Source organism: Vipera ursinii (assembly GCF_947247035.1).
Source record: "Vipera ursinii genome assembly, chromosome: 1".
Lineage (NCBI taxonomy): Eukaryota > Metazoa > Chordata > Lepidosauria > Squamata > Viperidae > Vipera > Vipera ursinii.
The window spans coordinates 304,314,897-304,338,578 of record NC_139512.1 but is presented as its reverse complement, the minus strand read 5'-3'; the positions used below and the strand labels follow the sequence as shown (position 1 = coordinate 304,338,578).

At 38.2% G+C, this 23,682-nt stretch overlaps 1 protein-coding gene across 6 annotated transcripts in view; it reads left to right on the top strand.

Moving 5' to 3' along the window:
* The window catches only part of EPHX1 (epoxide hydrolase 1), a 30,979-nt gene extending 7,505 nt beyond the window's left edge, over positions 1-23,474 (top strand). For 2 of the 6 annotated variants that reach the window (XM_083352617.1, XM_083352618.1), the window contains exons 2-11: positions 1,529-1,669; positions 2,322-2,425; positions 4,759-4,946; positions 7,087-7,267; positions 9,874-10,101; positions 11,444-11,573; positions 13,502-13,716; positions 17,391-17,499; positions 20,976-21,101; positions 22,223-23,474. In XM_083352617.1, the coding sequence (XP_083208743.1) occupies positions 4,764-4,946; positions 7,087-7,267; positions 9,874-10,101; positions 11,444-11,573; positions 13,502-13,716; positions 17,391-17,499; positions 20,976-21,101; positions 22,223-22,436 (1,386 nt within the window). In that variant the 5' untranslated portion in view covers positions 1,529-1,669; positions 2,322-2,425; positions 4,759-4,763 and the 3' untranslated portion in view covers positions 22,437-23,474. Of the gene's footprint in view, positions 1-592; positions 1,129-1,528; positions 1,670-2,321; positions 2,426-4,758; positions 4,947-7,086; positions 7,268-9,873; positions 10,102-11,443; positions 11,574-13,501; positions 13,717-17,390; positions 17,500-20,975; positions 21,102-22,222 lie in introns of those variants that run through there. The other 4 variants (XM_083352615.1, XM_083352616.1, XM_083352619.1 and 1 more) reach the window with 4 other exon arrangements.
* The last annotated feature ends 208 nt before the right edge of the window (positions 23,475-23,682 follow it).

Sequence of the window (23,682 nt, the reverse complement as noted above, 5' to 3'; positions counted from 1 at the left end):
TGACCTCAGAGCAAAAAGTAGGAAGATAATATTTTGAAAAAAGAAAAGTAGAATCAGAGTTGAAAATGGCAAATGTGGTAGGTTTGAGAAGTAGAAAGAAAAAAATGTCAAGCCACAGGGTTTAGCTGTTGAGGTGTGTAAAAAGAAGGAATTTGGAATGAGGGAACATTTTTTTAAAAAATAATGGGAATAGAACGGTCCAAGAGGATATTATGACGTGATCAAAGTTAATAAAGTTTTCAGGGTTAGGTTTTAAGAAAATGATCCAAAATACCATTGGATATATTTTTCCCCTTTATTATTGGGTGGGGTGGGGGAACAGCGTATCAGAGAAAGCAAGCACCTAACTAACACAGCATACATACACTTACCCAAAAATACACTTAAGACAGAAGCTTGTCCATCTCAAGGATAAAACACCAGACACAAACTAAGCAATGTCATATATGTAGTACAATGCAGTAAGATGTGGAGATCTATACATTGGAGAAACAAAACAACCAAATAAATGCATGGCATAACACAGGAGAACAAACCCATCAGAACCAGATTCAGCACTCCATCTGCATTTGAAAGACAAATGTCACTATCTTGTAGATAGCAAAGTCCACATTCTGGACAGAGAGGACCTCTAGATTAAAAGAGGGGTCAAAGAGGCCATCTACATAAAAACTGAACAGCCATCTCAAAAGAGAGGGGAAGGAACATGATGCCACTTATCTTCTGTTTACAACCCAGTCTGTTCAACAATTACAAGAAGGTTCCATACGCATTTGCACTATTTAGGTGACACTCAGGGCATAGATGAACCTCCAAGTGGCCTTAGTGACTCAGAGAAAATGCTAACAACCAGATATGCAAGGAACATAAAGCCTTCTATTCTCCACCATTCACTCAGAACTGAAGAAGCTTCTTGGATGAGATGTAAAACATCTTCAAGTAAAAAACAAAGAAAGTCCAGTTGCCTTTTGAAAAAGCACCTTTGGGACAACCATGATCTGGATGACTGAAAATCTCCAGACACCCAATAAACATTGCCCTTTGCATCCAGGTAGAAGACTCCACGGCACCACATTTATTGGAAGAAAAATAGCAACTGGGCAGAAAGAATTGCATTGAGCTCCTTGGGTCAGTTGAATTCCCAAATAACCAGGGAAGGGCACTCCAGATTTCTCTGAAAGAGAGGTGGGAGAAGGGGCCTACACTTGGTGGTTTCCATGTAGAAAATGGAATTACCTTCCTTTTTTACTGAACAACTTCATAATAGTTGTTCCAATCTGAGTCTAAATCTGTTGTGTGAGATCTTTGTTACATTACCTGCAGCGAACAGCAAAAGCAAGCTGAAATTCTTGTTTAATTAACCTTTCAGCTTGAGTTCTCAAATCTGCTAGCACTGACTTTTCCTATACTGTCTAAAGTGCAAGCTGGCCATATTTTGACCATGAGTGCAAAAAAGAGTAAAAACAAAAAGTTGGTATTCTTTAAAACAGTAAAAAATGCAGTGTTTTGTTTTTCTTCTGTTTTTTAGATCATCATATTCACCAACAATGCAAAATCAAACCACTCTGTTCATTCTGTGAAATAATTCTGGGAAGACTAACTGAAAAAAGCCTGTACACCAAAATACCTTTTGAATAATATCTTCTCTGAAGAATATTTATTTGAAATAGTAATAATTCATAATTCCCAAGATAGTAGTGATTATCTAAACCAAAATTCTTTAAAATATAATCTTCACTTAGCTTATATTTTAAAAATCTCAGAACAATTAACATTAAGGAAACCCAGTCTTTGTGCATATATTAAAGGCAGATTATGTTTACACAATCTCAGAACGTTCTAGTGTTTTGTTTGATGTATATTGAAATAAAGTTGAATGTAGCTGGGGTTCATTTTATTAACAATAGATTTCAGAGTTATCCAATAATATTTAAAAAATCTTTGTGTTGCTTCTTTAGAGGGTATGAGAGTATGAATGCAGTATCTGTTGACCCCTCATTAAGGTAATAACATCTGTTTGAAGGATCACCTGGTTGGTTTTAATGAATTGCCAACAGATACTGCATTCACATTCTCGTAGGCTCTGAAATAGCTTTTCAAAACTCAAGTTTGAAGCATTTCACAGTTCTGATATTTAAATCATATAAGGAGATGATTGATTTGTAAGAGGAAAAGACAGCAAACCACAAGTACTTTAAATTTCCAACCTGTTTCTAAGGCTAGAAAATGTAGTTTTATTGGGAAAGCCAGGCAGAATCTAGGATAAATTCCTAATAAGTGAGATGTTTTTGCAAATTATGTATTGCTTTCCCTTATTTTAGAGGGAAGTAGCCTGCAAGTTCAAAAACTATCCTGAAAGAGGCTAACGGCATCCTTACCACTGGTTCATCTACATATAATAGCTTTACAGTGCTGAGTATCAAATGTGAGTATCATCACATCAAATTTCTGTGTTTGCTATTGCATCATATTTGTTTTACATTTCTAATCCTCTGTTCTGTACCAGCCTGCTACCGGCCCTGCAGAAAAGGCAGGGACAACCCCTTTTACAAGAAGGCAAGAGGCTGGAATAAAGCCTGCCAAATTTATTGCTACAAAAACAAACGGAAGAAGACACGAACCAAGAAACAGGAGCTTTAAGAAACAGGAACTATCCAAGCGGTTGCCTTCAGCAAACCAGCCCTCCCACACATTCCCCTTAAATACAGTTCAGGGCTTGGCCTCTCTCTGCCTCCTTCCGAAGTGCCCCATTGCCTTCCTCTGTTTACTCCTGATTGACTGCCTCCTGCGTCGGGCGTCCTTGAACAGGGCCAGCTGTGGGTCATCTTCATCCACGCTGTCAGGCTCAAACAGCTGGGTCTGCGTCATGACCAGATGAGAGGGGCCTGGCTGGGGGCTCTCATCAAGCTGTCCAATCCCCTCAGCAAGCTCTTCAACACCCCCCCTGCTCCTCTGAGTCGTCCGACCCAACTGCCGAACCCACAGGCTGACCCTGAATCACAACATCCTCCCTTCCCACAGTCTGTGTTCTAATCTACAAACATCTGAAGTCTTCAGTATTACCATCTCCTGGCAAATTAGAGTGTCTTGCCAAACATTTTTTCATCACTGCAGTTTGTTCCAAATATCTGTGAACAAAGCAGTTATTGCTATTTATGTTTGTGTGTAATCAATACAAGTCTTAAGGCAGCCTGTGCTCTTTTTAACGTACCAAAAATTCACCAACTAATTTTTCTCAGTTCTTTATTCAACAATAAGTAACAAAAAGGGTGTCTTAATGTTTTCTAAGGCCTGTTGTATCCATATCACTGTCTTAAATTCCAAAACTTCAAAAGTTGTGTGTGTGTGTGTGTGCATGCCTGCGTGCGCACACGCACATGCGTGCATGCACGCAAATATTGAATAAACCTTCTCATGGTTACTCATTATGTTGTTGGCCATACTCTATGTAGATAGAGTAACAACTGTGATGATTTTTACAAGTATTGCCCAGAAGGTAAACTGGTGAGGATATTCCCTGCAAATTCCTCTAACTGTAAGAGTCTGCGTGGGTAGATGTGGTGTGGGTTATTTGATTTGTAGTTATGTGATTTCTGCTAGACAATAACTTGTATATTTCATTTTAGTCCTGTTTTGGATTTGTTTTCTGTATTCCATTTTTTATATTTACAATATTTTATTCACAATTTTGAAACATCTAACAGAAATAAAGTTATAATAAGAAAGCAACTGATAATATGCAACATCTTACATGAGAATAAAATAGCTTTTATGTCTTATTTATTTATTTATGAAGTGTATTTATTTATTAAATACCCAAAAGACTAGAAACAATGGCAAACAATGGCAAAGAAGTTCAGTGTCGTATTTTAATTAAACACTAGGGTAAATATAATTATTTTATTTTATTTACAATATTTTATTTTTTTATACAAACATCTGTAGGATGTTTCCCTGATTCACAAGACTGGTACTTAAGGTGTTATTAGGTTTTTAGCACAAATTCTATAGTGCTGCCATGAGAAGATCTGATTCTGACTTCTTATAAAGGTACGCTGTGTATCTTGAAATTACAGAAAAAAGTTTGTTCTTGCTTGATGAATTCTGACTTATCTCTGTTAGTATTAAGTCTCATCATTCACAGTTTACATGGGATTAAACTGGTAAAGACTGTGGTAAACAAATACTTCCTAGTTAATTATAAATGAGTGCTCCTACTTAGCCTTATCATCAATTCAAATGGCTACATGCTCTATACATGTATGTATATGAGGCAGAGAGCCATTTTTTTCTAGTTGTTAAGGCACCAGACTAGACTCCAGGAGATTATGTGTGCTAATCCTACCTTAGTCATGAAAGCCAATGGGTGACTTTGGGCTAGTCACTGTCTCTCAGCCCAACTCATCTCAAAGGGCTGTTCTTATGGGAGAAATAGGAGGGAGTATTAGATTTGCTGCTTTGAGTTGTTTATAAAAATAATAAAGGTGGGCTATAAATAAAATAAATAATGTACTAATATACAGTGGATAATTGCAAGTATACTCCAAAATCTTAGTTGATTCCTCCTTGCAAACAGGATATGTTTCAATCCTATTTCAGATAATCCTGGAATACTACTGATCTCCGTGTTCAGATTAGAATTATATAAGCCTTGTTCTTAAAACTGGGAAATTTGTTATTTGCTCCTTTCTGGGGAAAATAATCTTTTCTATGATGAAAATGTTTTTTAATCCAGTGTCTCTGATTATGACTTTGTAGTCACGATGTTGCTTGAAGTGATACTGGCTGCTCTTTTGGGAACCATTATCTACTTGTTCCTGACTAAGACAAAGGAGGAAGCTCTGCCTATAGGAGATGGGTGGTGGGCTGCAGGACAGAAGCCTGACTCTGAAGAAGATACAACGATATGTCCTTTTAAAGTGGTCACCTCAGAGGAGGAGATCAAGGTAAGAAACTCTTTTATATCGGCATACAGCAGAACATGCTTGGCTAGTTGTACATATCTCTCCATTGAGAGATAACACAGTAGCATTTCTACTCAAATACGTCTTAGAACTGCAGGAAAAACATTAAAGTCTTAGAACTGCAGGAAAAACATTAAAGTACGTGTAAAGTATTTCAGATTAATCTCACTACTATCTCTTGACGTTAATTTGAATAACTGATATAAGAAGCATAGGAAGTTGCTGTCTTCATTGAAAAAAACATGAGACCATGCAAGGCCCTGTTTAATCTCTAGAAAATGGGAGACAGCATAGACTCTGCTGAATGGGAGGAGAAAGACATGTTAAAGGAAATACAATGGAGAGGCTTCAATGCCCTAACATTAACTCTTTTTACTGTAGAAGACATTCCTTTTGAGCCCAAAAGAAGGAATGCTTCCATTTTCAAAAATGTTACTTGCGACATGGCATATCATAATCAGGTTTTCATGATGCTCTTCATTCTAGGTCACATTGTACAAAGCATTTAATACACTATTAATAAAAAATAATTCTCCAACCATAGTAGTGGCTAAGTGCATGATGCGTGAGGAGTGCATGTGCTTTATTCTTCAACAATAAAATTATGTGGGAAAGTCCTACAGGAATGTATAGGAAACTCCAGCAAGATTGACACTAAATCACAATTATGTTAAAATGACAACTTATTTTATTTTTATTTTTTATTTTAATCCCATTTATATCCCGCCGTTCTCCGAAGACTCAGGGCGGCTTACAATTTAAGCACAAACCAATGTGCTTAGCAATAGCCTTCATTCTATGTATATGCCTGCTTATTAGGGCTTATACATAGCGAATTCATGGCAAAGTAATTGAGAGGGCAGAAGTGACTGAATAAAATTTAAGTTGAAATTTAAGAATAAAAGTTTAAGTTGGGCAGAGTATGCAGATCAGATTTTTGTTCTTTAATAGGTTATTGGGAAATATATGAATGTAAAAAACTATATTGCAGATTGCAGATTTGTAGATTTAGGGATAAAATACAAATAACGAATTGGGACAAGTTTTGTCTGAATAATTGGAAGTTTCTTGAATGGAATATATGATGCAAGTAGAGAAAAAAGTTTGAAAGTTTAGTAACATTAATCAAGCAATAAGGGGAGAATGGCTGATGTCCTTGTTGAATGTACTTAAAGTAAATGTATAGGTTTGTTGGTTGGGGTGATATTAAAAATGTATCAGTTGAGTATATGATATGCAGATAATGGCATATTGTTGACAGAGACAGCAAATATTAACAAAAGCTTTTTAGTGAGGTGAAGTATAATTTATAACTTTTAATTAAAATGGAAATAATCATGAATAAAGAGTTAATATTTACATGTGTAGGATAAAGTTGTACCCCATCAAAATACAGGAAAAAAGTAGTGATATTTTTTCCAGTTCTCAGGAAGAGAATAAATTGAAGAAAGGGGAAAATATCAACCAGAAGCTAGATACAGTATGTCTGATTTGGTTTGGCTTTGGGCCCATTTCTCATTAAGAATAATCCCAGTGCAGGGTTTTATAATATATTTATTATATTTGTACCTCAGTTTTTATCCAACAACTAAGAGTGACTTACATGGATTTTTTTTCATTTTGTCCCCACATTAATGATGGCATGTGCACAACTGGCTTTATGTTAAGGCCAAGTAGACACTGGCCCATGACACCAAAGATTAGGGGCGCCAACATCACCCTTCTTCTGAAAACAAAGGCTATTATAAAAATGTTAAATGTTCACACCAGCAGGAAGCAGTGCCAGCAGTCAGTGTGGGCTCAGACACCACACAACCTTGAGCCAGCACTGGGGTGAAAAAAAGCTGAAGTAAAAACACATTTCAGTCATTCAGTCTCCAAGCCAAGAGGGATTTCTTAATTACACTACCCAATCTGAAAAGATTATAATCTCTACGTAGGTTACAGCACCCTTATGGAGACTTGCATCTTGGTTGTCCTTCACTGTGTTCCTTTTTCATGTTTTATATATAACTTACATGATATATTTACTTAACTTAATAGCAGTCATTAACAGGACATTACAATTTTGCTTTTTTCATGTTATCTTCTTTTTCCTGTGTACACTTTGCTTGTGTTCTAGGATTTACATCAAAGACTTGACAAAGCTAGATTTGTAGAGCCATTAGAGGACAGTTATTTTCATTATGGGTTTAATGCAACTTACCTTAAGAAAATCACCTCTTATTGGAGAAACCAGTTTGACTGGAAGAAACAAGTGGAAATTCTCAACCAATTCCCACAATTCAAAACAAAGATTGAAGGTTTGCAACTAATAATTACTATAGTATGTCTGATCTGAGCATTTTATAAGCCACTTGTGTTCTTAGCATCCATGCATAAACTTTGCTATACCCTTTTTGCCAGTCAATGCACTCTGGTACTTCTTTCAGTTATGTGTGAACACACAACAGTTAAATGGAGCCTTTACACAAAACTTTATTATATTTCGTACTTCTTCCAATACAAGAGTTTCCTCCTCTTGTTCTCTCAATTGTCAACATTCCCCTCTTCGTTATCTTTCCTTTTTCTGTGCCAAGGACACGGAGAGAACAAGATGGATTAACCTGGATAGCCATGGATATCGGCACATCCTTGAAAAAGGATGTGATCAGCTGTGAACGTTGTTATGCTCATCAAGGAAATAAGTGTGACCAACTGGCTATGTGAAACAATGGCCTGGATATATGTGTGGTGAATAGGGCCAACCAGGTTGCCTATTTGCAGACTGGAAGGATTGAGAGTTCTGTCTCTGAGCTTCCTGGAATAACTCTTACATCCCTTTTTGGATGGGTGGGGGGACTAATCTGAACTTGGCTTAAGATGGGAGGGGTGGTATTTCTGCCTAGCCAGGCAGCCTCAGTGTTATCTCTCTCACACAGAGGGATACTTTCAACCACATAGCTCTTTTCCTGCACCTACATTTAGATAAAACATCTTCAGAACATCCCCAATAAACATACATGAGGGAGACATGTTTATTTTAATGTTTTTTTTAACATAGACTCAGAGGGATATCGCCAACTCCCATTTTTTGCTGGAGTAGGAAAATAGAGATTACTTTTAAAAATAAGTGGTTGGACTGAGGCTGGAATGCTCTTGCCTCTGATAGACGTCTGGAGTCTCCAGGAATCTGTAGAGAAATCCAGATAAACTGACAAGTAGAGGGCACACGTGCAATTTGCCTTTGATATTTTTATAGATTTGTGTTTTGTAAGGTTAATATTCTTTATTTCTTTGTTCAAGCTCATTGATTGAATATTCTAACATGCAGTATATCTGGTTGTGCATGAGGGTATTTTCATTTTTTTCAGATCACTTATGAACTAAAATTAAAGTGGAACTCACCATCCCATCTCTTTATTGTTATAGAGACTTGGAACAGTTGTAGCCAACCAGCACCATCTCATTGGATTATATTTTATCTTAGCTTGTTTTACTTTGAATTCATTTAAAAGCAGATTTTTTTTTTCAAGCAAAGCAAGGTGCTCCGTTGCTACAATCCCACAAGTGGCCCTCATTTACCAATGACGGGATTGTGCCAAGCAGCCACAAACTGTTTTGCTGCTGGGTTGCATAGCACAATCCAGGAAGTACCTGTTGAGAAAATGACAGCTTCTTATGGAATCGCACCATGATGTCAGCAGCAGAGTGCCTTGTTTTGCTTTGCTAACATGAGCTGTGTAGTACTCTGCAGTACTAGAAGAAGCAAAGTAAGATGCTCCATTGCTGGGCCACACAGTGCACCCTAAGATGTGGCTTCCATTTTATGAGTGGTCACAGTTCAGTCCCACTGCTTGAGAAATGGCTGTCAATTTCAGTATCATGCCATGTGGCCCAGCAATGGAATGACCTGCCCTCTTTCTCTATCCAGACTTTCTGAGCTCTAGAGATCTATGAAAGATAAGTGAGAGCAAGGTTGTGGTAAGGTGACTAGTAAGGTGGGAAGCAGGCCTAAGGTCTGCAGGGACCCAGTGTCTTGGAAGATAGGTTTGTGTGTGTGGTGTGTGTGTGTGTGCTGCAGTGTCCCTGTGGTCAGTCGTAAGGGCCAATGACTGCAGGGTTGCTGCAGCAAAACAATTATTTTGAAACTGGGTCATAAGTAGCTTTTGGGTGGCCCACCATAACTTCAAATGGACACAATATGACCAGTCATTAAGTGAGGACTATCTATATATGACTGAATTGAACTGAAATGAAATAGAGACTTAGTTACTTAATTACTGCACACAATGATGTGTGACTGGGACATCAGAACTGAATTGCAAGACTCCAGTGGAGCACTAGATGGCATGAGTGAGCTTGTATTTTTGTGCAGACCAGATCTTTTAGTCCTAAGTAGCGGCCAACCATGTTGTTGCTATGATTATGACTTGGTATTGAAGCCAGGCACAATTAGCATGAATTAATATAGAGAAATTCATTTTGGAAACTCTGCCTTGAATTAACCTGATCTAGTACCTTGCTAACATTAGCAAGCAGATTTTATGGCATGTTGATTTATATTAGACAGAGATACATGTCGTTTCCCCCCCCCATTAACTATGCTTTCCTTGTGTGTTCAGTTTCTAAAATTACAAATTACACATTTTTGCCATCATTTTCAAATCTTGCTATATTTCAATACTTATTTTGGTTTCTTTGGTATCCGTGTTCTTTGAAGAAACTAAAACCACATTTTTGCTCTCCAGCAACCTTGAAAGGCCATTGCTTCAGGCTACAGTGAATTTCATTTTGAGAATTACAGATACTAATTTGAATTCCACAGGGCACAAACCAGCACTCTATTGGCTCTCAGAAAATTATATTATGTTGACATATCTATTTAGTTATTTTCTGAAGATTCTGTGTCTATGTTTTCTTCCTGTAGGAATTGATATCCATTTTCTTCATGTAAAACCTCCGCACTTGTCTGAAGGGCAGTCTGCTAAGCCTTTATTGATGATCCATGGTTGGCCTGGCTCAATCTATGAACTATACAAAATTATCCCTCTTTTGACTGACCCTGTAAACCATGGCCTGAATGGTGACCACATTTTTGAGATGATTTGCCCTTCCATTCCTGGCTTCGCCTTCTCAGAGGCTCCTCACAAAAAAGGTGAAAAAAAGAAAGAAGTAAAAATGAAAGGCCCAACATTCAGATAGTCTTTGACTTAGGACCACAATTGAGCACAAAATTTCTATTACTAAATAAGACATTTGTTAAGTAGGGTTTGCCTCATTTTATGATCTTTCTTGCCACAGTTGTTAAAGGGACTCACTGCACTTGTTAAATTAATAACACAGTAGTTAAGTGAATCTGGATTCCCCATTGAGTCTGCTTGTCAGAAGGTTGCAAACGGCAATCACATGACCCCGGGACACTGCAACCCTCATGAGTCAGTTGCCAAGCATCTGAATTTTGATCACACGACTGTGGGGTGTGTTGTGACTCAGGGCCAGCCTGTGGGTCCGACAGCCGGCTCCGACGTATCGGAGGACTCAGATGAGGGGGAGGAGGGAGACGAACCGGCTGATGATGGTTTGGAGGCTTTGCAGAGTCCTCAGCCGGGGACCTCTTCTCAGCTGCGTGAGCCCGAGAGTGCGGAGGATGATGACCCACAGCTGGCCCTGTTCAAGGACGCCCGACGCAGGAGGCAGTCGAGCAGGAACAAACAAAGAAAGGCTATGGGACTCCTCGGGAGGAGGCACAGGGAGACCACGCCCTGAGCTCTCTATAAAAGGAGTGTTTGGGGAGGGGCTGGTTGCTGAAAGCAACTTTTCCGCTTGAGAAGACAAGCTCTAGTGTTTTTGTTAACTGCGTAATTAAATCTTGGCAGATGCCTTTTAGCCTTGGACGCTCTCCAGTCTCTTCTTTCTGATAAGGGGTTTGCCTTACTACAAGGCCAGAAGGGCTGGTTCAGAACAGTGTGCTGTAATGGTTACAAGTGTAAAAAATGGTCATAAGTCACTTTTGTCAGTGATGTATCTTCAAACAGTCATTAAATGAACTGATGTAAGTCAAGGACTACCTGTATTCTAGTCAGCCTTGTAGTGACTGAGTGGGATTTGAACAGTGGGTCTCATGTCTAAATCCAAGATGCTTTGAATTGTACCACTTTTATTCAATACCAGCCATCAATCCCATGTAGCAGCCCCCCCCAGTTCAATAAATATCCTGTGTTGTTATCTGCATGAATTTATTTAAAAGCAGAGGAGGGGTCTTCTTATAATTCTGCTTTAGGCAAGAATTTCACAGAGTTTATTGAGTCTTCTGGCAAGACTTAACAGAGGGAAGGATTCTCCTATGAAATACTGTATTGGTAATTGTGTTCTGTTAAAATATTAGCTAGGAAAAATGTTAACAGTCTTAAATATGAGTGAATGAACAATTGCAAGGACAGCTTATATTTGAATTTAGAAAAAACGGTCTTACTTGTTTTTCCCTTTTTCCCCCCTAGGCTTTAATCCTATGTGTGCTGCCCGTGTCTTCTATAAGCTAATGCTCAAACTGGGCTTTCATAAATTCTACATTCAGGGAGGGGACTATGGGTCTGTGATATGCACAAATATGGCTCAGATTGTTCCACGGTGAGATTTTATCTTTCTAACAGTTAAATTCAAATCAGATTTATCTAAGCAGTGCATAAACATGAAGTGTCTTTCTTCTGCTTTAGACTGTTGAGTATCACTGTATCATTCTACTGTAGACAAATTCATTTTACAGAGCCCCACTGAAAAGAACAATAGATTTTTGGTCATCAAGAGATTTGGGCTTATTTTTCTTGCTAAAAATGAGTAGGAAAAAAGGGTCTGATCAGATCAAATTCTGGATCATGAAATGTAAATGCCATGTTTCTTGGATTATTACTGCAGAAGCAGCACTGCATTGATTATTAGTATCTTTTGCAAGTTACTCTTTGTATCTTACTGAATAAGTTTATGGAAAGTTCTCTCTTGTTTTCTTTTTCTCATTAATAGCTGTTGTTAAAATTGTTCTTAAAATTATTCTTTATATTATTTCCATTTAAATGGTAATTGAAGTTGCAGTACTATACTCATGCTGCACTATAGCAGTTGTACTCAAAGGTGGCACTCACAAGCAATCAATTTTCTGCCTTCCAAAGGTAATTCTGAATAAAAAGGCTAACCCTCCCAATATATAGTACAGCTAGTCCTCAACCAATGACCATAACGGAGCCTGACTATTATAGTCAAAAGTCATGAAGGTTTTTAAGTGGAGTACCCACACGATCACCTCACTTATGAGCCTCCCCTTCCTTGCTTTTCCCAATGTGGTTGTTAAGCTCATTAGGCAGAGCACAGAGTGCCTCAGGAGCGTGGGGAAGTTCCTGGGAAGCCTAGTGGAGGTTCTGCAGATCTCTGGAGGCTGGATCAGGAAAGGAGAGCAGGCCACTCTGTTTCTGGTAGACATGGTGCAATCGCAGAAGTGGCTGCCATTTTCATGGTCGCTTCATTGAATTGTGGGCGCTATGAAAATAGCAGCTGCTTCTGGGATAGGCTACATAGCCCAGCAGTGGAGGGACTTACTCTGCTGCCTTAAAGTGAGCTCCAAAAAGCTCCAGAACTCTGCAAACCACTGCGGATTTCTCTGGAGCTCATGTTAAGGAAACAGAGCAAGCCTCTTCATTCCTGGGCTGCCATTTTCAAAACAACCACAATTCAATTCTGATTGATGAGTCATAAGTCAAGGATTGTGTGTATGTTAAAAAATATATTAGTTCCTTTATTGTCTTCTGTCCCTTTATGACCATGCATGGGTATCTACTGGCATTGTATTTTTAATGTCCCTTTTCAAGGTGCTTGGTGCACCTTGTTAATGCTGACTTTGGAAAACCTTAACTGTCAATGATTGTATAAAGACAAGAACACACAGAGGATAGAATTTGCCAGATGTTGCAGTGGAGGGATGTGGTCAATAATGAGAACTGAAACCGAAATATCCATGGGGCTTCTTACCTCATCCCCATCTTAACACTCTAGCACACAGCTGTCAGTTCAAGAGGTCCCTGCAGAGTAAAAGAGCCTCTTTTCTCTGGGATATACTTTTGATTAAAAGGAGGAGTTGGCCATAGCGGCAGTAATCTATCAATGGACGTGGTCTGAGAAAAAGCATTACTGAGAACAATAATGGCCTGCCAATAAACTGAACATCTGATTTCTTAAAGAACTAGCCTTTCCAAGTCATCATCTCAAGCTTTTGAATTACAGGGGCCATCTTCTTCAGCCAATGGTCATGCTATGTTGGGTTGATAGATATTGTAAATTATCACATCTGGAGGTACCATCCTAAAGAAGAATTGCTGAGAGTCACATGAGTATGTCCCCAAAAATCTTCAGTTGTGGAAGATTTATTTTCCATCTGTAACTACTAATATCCCAAAAACTCAAATGTGCCTTATTATGTGTGAATAATTATGAGACATAAATGTATGAATTTGAACAAACCACAATGTTATTGTTAAAGTGCCTGACTTCTTTCTAAACAATTGTTTTAGCCACGTGAAAGGCATTCACATAAATATAGTATTTCTGACCACAATGAGCTTCAAGCAGATACTCTCCATTCTATTGGGACAATATTTCCCAGGACTATTTGGCTTCCAGGCAGAAGATATTCAACAGATCTTTCCTTTCAAAAAAAAGATGCTCAACAGAATTCTTCTGGAGAGTGGCTATCTCCACATTCAAGCTACAAAGCCAGACACTGTGGGTAAGGGAAGCTTTTGTTTTGAACATTGCATGTGCTTGTTTTTGCAAATAAGCCTTTATAGAATCAGAAAATGCACTTTGGTTTTTTTTAGTTACAGTTAGGTGGCAGGATCTAATCTAGCCAACTTTGGCTGAAGCAAAAAGCTAAACAGGGTCAAAGCTAATTAGAAAGTAGGTATAATCCCACATGTGTAGTTTAGACTGACAGGTTTTTTTAAAAAAAACCAGGGAGAAAACAGAATAATTTCTGCATATTTGCAGAGTCAAAGTTCACTCAAAAGGATACTTGCTGTTACTGTGTTAGCTGTATGTTTTCCTAAGCAACAAGAAGCCTCCAGGAAATTGTTACTTGGACTTAATGTGTATGGAGATTCTCAGTCATCCAAGTCATAGTTATCCCAAGGGTGCTTTTTCACAGGGCAAATGGACCTTCTTGTTTTTCTTTGACAATGTTTCGCTTTTCATCCAAGAAACTTTGAAAAAGCATTAAAAGAATGCAAATGACCAACTGTCTGCAAGGAGTATTAATCCTTCCATTGCCAGTCCATTGCTAATCCATCCAGTCAAAGCTGAAGAGGCTTTTTGGATGAGAAGCGAAACTTCTTCAGAGAAAAACAAGAAAGTCCAGTTGTCACTTGAAAAAGCACCTTTGGGATACTTGGACTTAGTTTTCTTGTAGTGAAGTAGTAGCCCTAGAGAGTCTTAAAAGTTTCTGGTAATATTTGATTTATTTGCAAATATGCAAATGAAGATGAAGGCTCACAATGTTAGCATTGATAAGAAGCAAAAGTCCTGTGTGGCCCTGTGTGATCTGTTCCTCATGGGAAGCAACACTGATTTAATGTGCTTTTAACCAGCTGGAGGATTTCTATTCATTGTAATGTCTGCCTTCTTGTGCAGGTAGTCTTCAACTCACAACACTTCATTTAGTGATCGTTCGAAGTTACAACAGCACTGAAAAAGTGACTTATGACCATTTTTCACTCTTACAATCATTGTAGCATCCCCATGGTCACTTGATCAAAATTAATACACTTGGCAACTGACTCATATTTATGACGGTTGCAGTGTCCCAGGGCCATGTGATCACCTTTTGAGATCTTCTGACAAGCAAACTCTATGGGGAAGCTAGATTGACTTAGCAACTGTTCTGCTGACTTAACACATGCAGTGATTCACTTAACAATGAGAGAAAGAAAGGTCGTCAAATAGGGCAAAACTCACTTAACAACTTAGCAACAGAAATTTGGGGCTCAGTTGTGGTTGTAAGTCAAGGACTATCTGTATTCTGTATTTTCACTCTGATGATTGTTGCCCAGAGTATGAAGATTGGGGCTGATGACAAAATCAGTGAAATGAAATATGATTCTCAGCAAAAGGGACAAGTACACATCTGCACACATCGCTGCGTGCCCTTACTTCTCACCAAATCGACATGTCCAGACATGTGTAAATATGGTCATATTTCATGTGTTGATAGCAGAGAGGATGATGAGTCACATTTCTCAAATGCCTCTCACATACTCTGGCAATCACAAAAGAAAATAGAGGTAATTCACAACTGTCTGAGCCATTAAACAAGTATTTTCCTAGCAAAAAATATGGCTGGCCTAGTTTGATAAATTACAGTTTCTTCTTCTGTTTTTGCCTCTCCAAATTCAGTTGCCTATGCTTCTATCTTAACACTGTACATGCAATCTATAGTGTGCTTTTGAATAGCTATGCGTGAAGCTGATAATGATGTGCACGTTCATAGCATGAAATGAAAAATATCAATTGATAGCCCTTACCACCTATTGTCAGATTAATTTCTGTGGGTTCAGTTAATCTATTTTTCCCACTTCTTACTTTGTTTCTAAGGTAAAGCTTCTGAGGTTCATCCTGTATCGTCCTAACATTCTTCTATAATACTTTTATTATAAATTGTTTGAAATCATTTCTTTCTGTGAGGAACCTTTACAATTTTTCTTTGACTCTTGGCTGTGATTCCTTAGAAAACTAAAGAGGATTTGGCTTGCGCACATTTATATTTGTTTGTGTGCTTATATCTGCCCTGAGATTTCTCAAGACCTTAGCCTACTCCTTCTCCTACTTTTGAAGGACAAAAATAGTAAAATAAACATCTTAAGCCTATTTTGATATTTATAACTAACTGGGAAATTGCATCATTGTAATTCAGAGATTTGACATCAAATAAAACAAGTGTAGTCTTGGGGTTCTGACAAATGGATGATTGCTAGGGGGATGATCCCCAAAATGTCTGCAATGGTGCAATCAAAGCCCTGTCCTTTTGACATGCTGAGGCAGGCCTTCAAATGCATCATTGTCTTTGCTACCATGATTGTTTTGGCCTTCTCCATAGATGAATCTATTCTAAGGACCCCACAAAAGAGGCTAGGGAACCTCCAGTGATTATTGAACTCGGGAGATAACTACTGGGGCTTCCAGTGATTAATTAGCCATGAGTTGTGGAACCTGTGCTAGTATATATGAGTAGAAGCACTGCCATCCATCCAACTGAAGCATTCTTTGAAACAGATGAGAAACACATAACATAACAATAATAGAGTTGGAAGGGACCTTTGAGGTCTTCTAGTTCAACTCCCTGCTGAGGCAGGAAACCCTATACCAGGGGTCTTCAAACTTGGTCCTTTTATGACTTGTGGACTTCAACTCCCATGCTGGCTGAGGAATTCTGGGAGTTGAAGTCCACAAGTCATAAAAGGGCCAAGTTTGAAGACCCCTGCCCTATACCATTTCAGACAAATGGCTGTCCAGTCTCTTCTTAAAAACTTCCAGTGTTGGAGCATTCACCGCTTCTGGAGGCAGGTTGTTCCACTGGTTAATTGTTCTGTCAGGAAGTTTCTCCTTAGTTCTAGGTTGCTTCTCTCTTGGTTAGTTTCCATCCATTGATTCTTGTCCTGCCTTCAGGAGCTTTGGAGAATAGCTTGACTCCCTCTTCTCTGTGGCAGCCCCTGAGATATTGGAACACTGCTATCATGTCACCCCTCGTCCTTCTCTTCATTAAACTAGACATACCGGTACCCAATTCCAGCAACTGTTCTTTATATTACACAATGAGCTTCTTTTTCTCATGGTAGTAGTTCTGCCTTCAGGGGAAAGCTGGCAGGCAGATAAGGCAGGGGCAAGTCTTGACTTAGCTTTATAGTTAATATGATGCAAGTTGGTTGCAGGGAACATTCTTAAACTGAGAGAGAGGTGCCTTCCCTTTATTAAAACCTTGGATTAAATGGTGAACTGTTAATGTTGGTAAACAGTATGCAATATCTTAATTCTTTTGGAGTATTTGACATGTGCTCTTGCTCTTTGTCATGCATCTCTTTATTAAATGGCATCTGAAGACAGTAATTTGTTATGTGTCCATCAGTCTCCCAAGTAGAATAACAGGAAACATGACAAGATGATGCTACTACTAATTTTGCTTAATTAGTAATGAAATCAGATGGTAAAAAGAGATAGTGGAAGATTTCTCCTTTCAGACTTGTAAGATTCTGTTAATGTTAATGATTTGAAAGTACAAATCCCCCACTGTGTCTTTTTACCACCTGATAAGTTAGAGTGAATCCTTTCTAAGTTTCTTTCTCTGCCTGTTATTCAGTTGTGGGCATCTGAGAGTTATCTAAATTGAAACTCGCCACTGTCTCTTTTTTCTAGGCTGTGGCTTGAATGACTCGCCTGTGGGATTGGCTGCATACATCTTGGAGAAATTTTCTACATGGACTGATCGCAGTTTTAAAAATCTAGAAGATGGAGGACTAGAAAAGTAGGTGTTATTTACCACCCCACCCCCAGTGTACCTGAGTTGACTTTAATTGCCCCAAATAATATAGAATCTATTTATTTTATGCTGTTCTGCTATGTGTTCAGATGCTTAAATGCCGAAGGCTTAGCAGCTCCACAATGCTCCTCCAAGGACTAAAGATAAGATAAGATGATAAGATAAGATAAGATAAGATAAGATAAGATAAGATAAGATAAGATAAGATAAGATAAGATGATAAGATAAGATGATAAGATAAGATAAGATAAGATAAGATAAGATAAGATAAGATAAGATAAGATAAGATAAGATAAGATAAGATGATAAGATAATCTTTATTGTCATTTTTTACTGTGGGCACAATGGCGCACATCAAAAATGAAATTTAGTTGCCCGCTCTCAAAGTGAGACACATACATGACACACACCCAAAACATACTACATACAACATATGTATAGACCCATACCCCTACAAATACATAACAATAAAATATTAAATACTGTCCATCTTGAATATATAACGGAAGGAGGAAGCCTGAGAGTTCACAAGGTTAATGTTGTATGGAATGAAACTATGATTGAATCTGGATGTTCTGCTACAGATACCACGAAGCCTCCTCCCAGAAGGTAACAAGGAAAAGAGGTTGTGAAGAGGATGAGTAGTGTCCCAGATAATCTTACGGACCCTGTTCAAACAACGCTTCTGTGCTATGTCCTGGATGGGAGGGAGGGAACTGCCAATGATCTTTTTGGCCATCCTCACCACTCTCTGCACCACCTTCTTGTCTGAAGCAGTGATGCTAATACAGTCATCAGCAGTTCAATTTTATTGAACTGGAAACAGAAATATTTGGCTCTCCCATGTTCCAACTTCATTCTAAGTTGAACTTGACTCTTAGAGTGTGCAAAACCTAGTTTTCATTTGTGGGGCAGCTTTCCTGGGGCATAAGCTATGGATTCAGGGATAGCTACAAGATATCTGTGCACCGTATCGCTGCCCTACTTGGCCAATTTTTTAAATATGGTTAATTATAAATAATTAATGAATAGGAAGCATTGCTTCAGCAACTTCCAAGTGGATGGATGCCCTATGAAATTCAATAAGGGACATTGATTGTCTCGGGGCTAGTACAGATTGTTCCTCCCTACTATAAAGTTGTTTATAAATTGTGAACTCACTTGCAAATTATACAGCTAATAATATTATAGCATGGTGAAATAGATGAAACTTTGGTTTAGCAATAGATCAGGTACATTGCACAAAATCCTCTTGAAATCTCTCCGCTTAAATCTTCTTGCAAAGGAGAAGGATCTATGATATTTTAAAAACATTTTAAAACATTATTTTAACAACATAAAGTAATTGAGATACTATGATCTGTGTTATATCAAATTATAGGCCTATATAATCTAGTGTTCCATTCTACTCTGGTCAACTATATGCTCACAGAGTGGGAATGAGTCCCTCTGACCTGCATTCTACAACAACCAATATTAGGATTCAATTTTATTTATTTAAAGTAAAGAGATCTGCTGACATAGGGTTGAAAGCTATACAAAAAATCATGAGGAAATCATGTTTGCCCATAGGTCATGATTCCAGATCCTAAAGGGTCAACTTAATTTTGGATGCCAACAAATAATTTATCTGACAACTTCTTATTAACACATTAATGTATGCCGATTAAGTGTACATTCAAAGTGACAGGTTATTCGATTCTGTTCTGTTCTGTTCCGTTCCATTCTGTTGTTGTTAGAACCCACCCAGAGCACTTGAAAGCAAAAAGATTATGACTCTCTTTTTAAAATTTTATAATTTTGTTTCAAATGAATTGATTTAAACAAATTGAAATTATTTCATTTCATTCAAATCTTAATTTTTTAAAAATGTTTGCGATGGTAGTAACTTGTAGTTTGCCTTGAAAGCAATGGTGTACTTGGAGATGAGGTTTATTAGGGTGTTTATTAAAAGTGAGTACAGTTCAGAAATATTTGAATGCATTTTCCTTGCATTGAATGACAGATGCAGCATTAATAGGCAGTAATTGCTCATGTTTTTGTCATCTTCTTAGCTAATATATTATTAATTGCATATGGTGAGATTCAGTTCATGAATAATAAATGTCACAAACTACTCATTTGCTCTTATCATTCTGGAGAGAAAACAGCAGTGACTAAAATGATGTTGCAAATTACAGCCCCAAAGAGTAATGTGATTGTCAAAGTCATTATAAGTGACATTTCTGCCCTCTCTCATTTCTTTTATACCAAATGCTATGGACATCCACACCTGAAGTAGAATCACTGGGATTTATTCCCAGATAGGTTTGCATTGCAGCCTTTCCCACTCCAGCACTCCAAAGATGTGTTGGACTACAATAGCTAGTTGCCAGTTAGTGATCTTAAGTATGGATGATGGGAGTTGTATTCCCGCCCATCTAGAGGAAGCCAAGTTAAGATACCGGTATATTTTGTTGGTCTGTACAATCAAATAGGAAATTGGAAGTTGTCAGAGGATAAATAAGTGGGAGAAGGCATTCCACCTAAAGGTTGAGCAATATAATAATTTTACTTTCTCAGGGAAGATAACTTTTAAAGATCACAGATGAATGAAGTGACAACATTTGCAAGCAAGATAAATGTAACACCCAGATGGGAAGTTGAAGAAGGTTTCCTCATTGTATACTATGCTAACATAAAAGGCAACAAACCCCAAATAGATTCCAAAGACATAAAAGCAGCCTTAGGATATTTAGAAGACAGAGGTCCTCAATCTGTTTCATTTTCATATTGAAAATGTCATTCCCAATTTGGGATGCTCCAGTAATTTTGGACTTCAATTCTATTAGTGTATTGGCCTGAAATTATGGGAGCTGAAATCTAACAGCTCTTTTTCTGTTTATTGTTTATTAGGTTATAATATAAAATACAAAAATGTGAAAGAAAATAATAGAAAAATGAGGGAGGTAAAAGAGAAGGGAAAAGTGTGGGGCAAAGGGAAAAAAACAAGAAAAGGAATTGACTTCCTACTCCCTTTGGTGCAGTAGAATCAGATAATAGCATCAAACCTTAAGTTTTTACTTTTACATAATAATATAAACTAGCCATTTCTATCACAACAAACGTATTATTCGGTAAAACCCAAAATCAAAGTTTAATTTTTTTCCACCTCAAGCACAAAGTCCAGAAGAGGTTTCAAAGTAGAAACAAAAGTAATTGTATTTTTTTTCTTTGATCAAAGCAGTAAATTTGGCCATCTCTGCTAAATCTGACAACTCAAGAGTACAGCAGTTAAGGAAGAGTGTGATGGCTACTGGTGCTTTGAATGCCAGGAGACGAAGAAAAATATCCATTGTGCTGCCTGAAAAGGCTGACAAAACCCAATAGGAGCCTGCTATTACGAGTCATTTCCTGTGAGCTGTACTAGCTACAGCTTGTGAAAAGAGATTAATTGCAATACATCAATTGTATCTTTTCAGGAAGTTCACTCTGGATGACCTCCTCACGAATATAATGATCTATTGGACTTCAGGTTGTGTGGTTTCTTCAATGCGCTTGTACAAAGAACTTTTGGGGAAAGGTATTGGCATAGAAAAACATGACACGTAAGTGATTCCCATATTTCTGTTTTGGAGTTCTTGCTCTGGAGCAGGCATTCCTAATTTAGCCAGCATGCTAGTACAATGTCTGAAGTCTGTTCCTCTACCATATATGTGCCAGCTATCTTATGTGTGACTCTAAAAAAACTCTTTGCAGTAATCACTGAGGAGCTCAGAAACAATATGAGAAACAACAGGCTTCAGCTGAACCCTGGCAAGACTAAGTGGCTCTGGGTTTTGGGGCTGTTAAGGAATTTGTTGTGCAGAGATCTCCTTGTGCTACCAAAGAGTTGCACAGACAAGGAAGGGTACTGAGAGTAGTAAAAGTCACACAAGAGTACACTGAGTTGTAAAAGCAAAAAGTAGTTTACTTTTGAGGTGGTGTAAGAACAAAAATGCACAGTCAAAAAATAAACAGTCCAAGTAGCAATCCAAAATACAAAGTCTTCTTACCAGTCCAGAGGTCAATACACAGTTCAGGTTTACAACAGTAGTAAACCAACAGCAGAGCAAAAACAGTAATAGTAGAGATCAGTGAATTCAGAGAGAGAAGCTACGTTCCTAGCTTCCTCTTATGGCCATGAGAACACTTACACACCCATTGGCCAATTAACTTCTTAAAGACATAGCATTATGGTTAATATATTTTCAACCCAACATTGTAGGCTAACACCATATGCCTAACAGGGGCCTTCTGAGACTGTATCATTTTTGGTACTGGGATGGGGTCTGGCACTGCCAGATCCACTGCACAGTCTGGGGGTCTTTCTAACTCCTGCTTAAGGAACAGATAGTTGTGCAAAGTTATTGCAGAACTTTGTCTTATGTGCTAGTTGCACCTCTTCTTGGACCATAAGGCTTACTCATGCCCTAGTCATCCCCAGGGATGACTATAATGCCCTCTACATGGAACTGAACTTGAAGAGCATCTGGAAACTGCAATTTGTTCACTTCACTTCACTAAGGCACATTTTCCTGGAAATAAATCCTACTGATTTCAGTTCAGTTGTCTTAGTGTAGACAGGGTTATGTTCTGTGCCTCTTTATTTTTTGCTTGTGGTTTAAGAAAGCAGTATTGTTGGGAGAAGGGTGTGCTTTCATTGTTCAATTATGTCATTGCTTTGCAGGTTCCCTGTGAAAGTTCCCACAGGAATTGCCGCATTTCCCAATGAAGTCTTGTACATTCCTCGGTCATGGGCTCGAAAGAAGTATGCTAACATTGTTTCATTCAACTTCATGCCTCGAGGAGGTCATTTTGCAGCTTTTGAGGAACCGGAGCTCCTTGCAGCAGACATCCTACAGTTTGTAGATAAAGTAGAAAAAGCCACTTTCGACCGATGAAGAAGAAAGTTTCTCATTGGGTGATGGGAATAGTTTTACCCAGGGCTTTTTTTCTCATAGAACGCTCAGAACGGAGTTCCGGCACCTTTTTTGGATGGAACCTTGTAGGGTAGGCAAGGCGGGTTGTATGACATGTGTGAGTTCCGGCACCTTTTTCTTTTACAAAAAAAGCACTGGTTTTACCGTCAGCACAGGACTATTGAGATTAAATGTGGTAAAAAGTGATTTGGGTTAAACTATTAATAATTGTTCTTCAGTACTTTGCAGTTCTGCTTTTTCTTATGTTAATTGATTAAAATCAGATACTCCATTCAAGCTGAACCCGTGATGAGTTAGTACAGTGCTGTGACTGAATGACTGAACAGCGAATGAAGACCTGGCCCTGTTTTTTGTATTATTATTATTATACAGCATCACCCATGTAGATGGGTTACTTCAACAATAAGAGGGTAAATCCTTGCTAGCAATCTAGAAACAAAGAGAAAAGAGAAGAAGTGAAGGGAAATATCATCGTATGAGCTGCGTGAATAGCTCTTCCCTAGTCACTCTTCCCTCTTTTTTTTTTAAACTCCTGGGATGATAACACTGGCCTACCTTACAATACCTTACTCAGATAATATACTGGTAGGTGGTATTCCCTGGATATGCAAAATGCAAAATTCCAGGAGCACATCATCTGTTTCACACTGAGCAGGGGCATCGAGGGGTGTAAAAAAATATCAAGATGGCAGGCATGACCATGCACTCAAAATCTCATTGCTTTTTAATGCATGTGTGATGCATGTTAAGGGCTGAGTCTTTGACGGTGCAGTCACACCTGCCATTTTTACTTTTTTGAGCTCTCTGTGGATGCGCCTGCTATAAGCCACACTTAATGGCCTACCTGGACTGTGGTCTAAAAAGGTAGGCAGGGGCTGAGCAAAGTTGTTGAATTTAAAATTTTATGTAGATAAATAAAACTAGTTAATATAATTATTTCTCCTGTAATTCCTAATAATTTCTCCTTTTGTCACATTAAAAAATTATGATTTAACTGGATCTGTTAGAGGGATTGCATGATGTATACCCTTGCTTTGCATAAAACACTAAGAATAGTTATTAAGGTTATTAAACCTATTGTCTGATACTTCTGCAGTTACTTAAAGTTCCTCCCAGCTGATAAACTGAAGACATGATAGACTGATGGAATAACTCTCATATCCTCAGCTTTGATTTAATGATTCTGTGCTTTGTTAAAATTATGAAC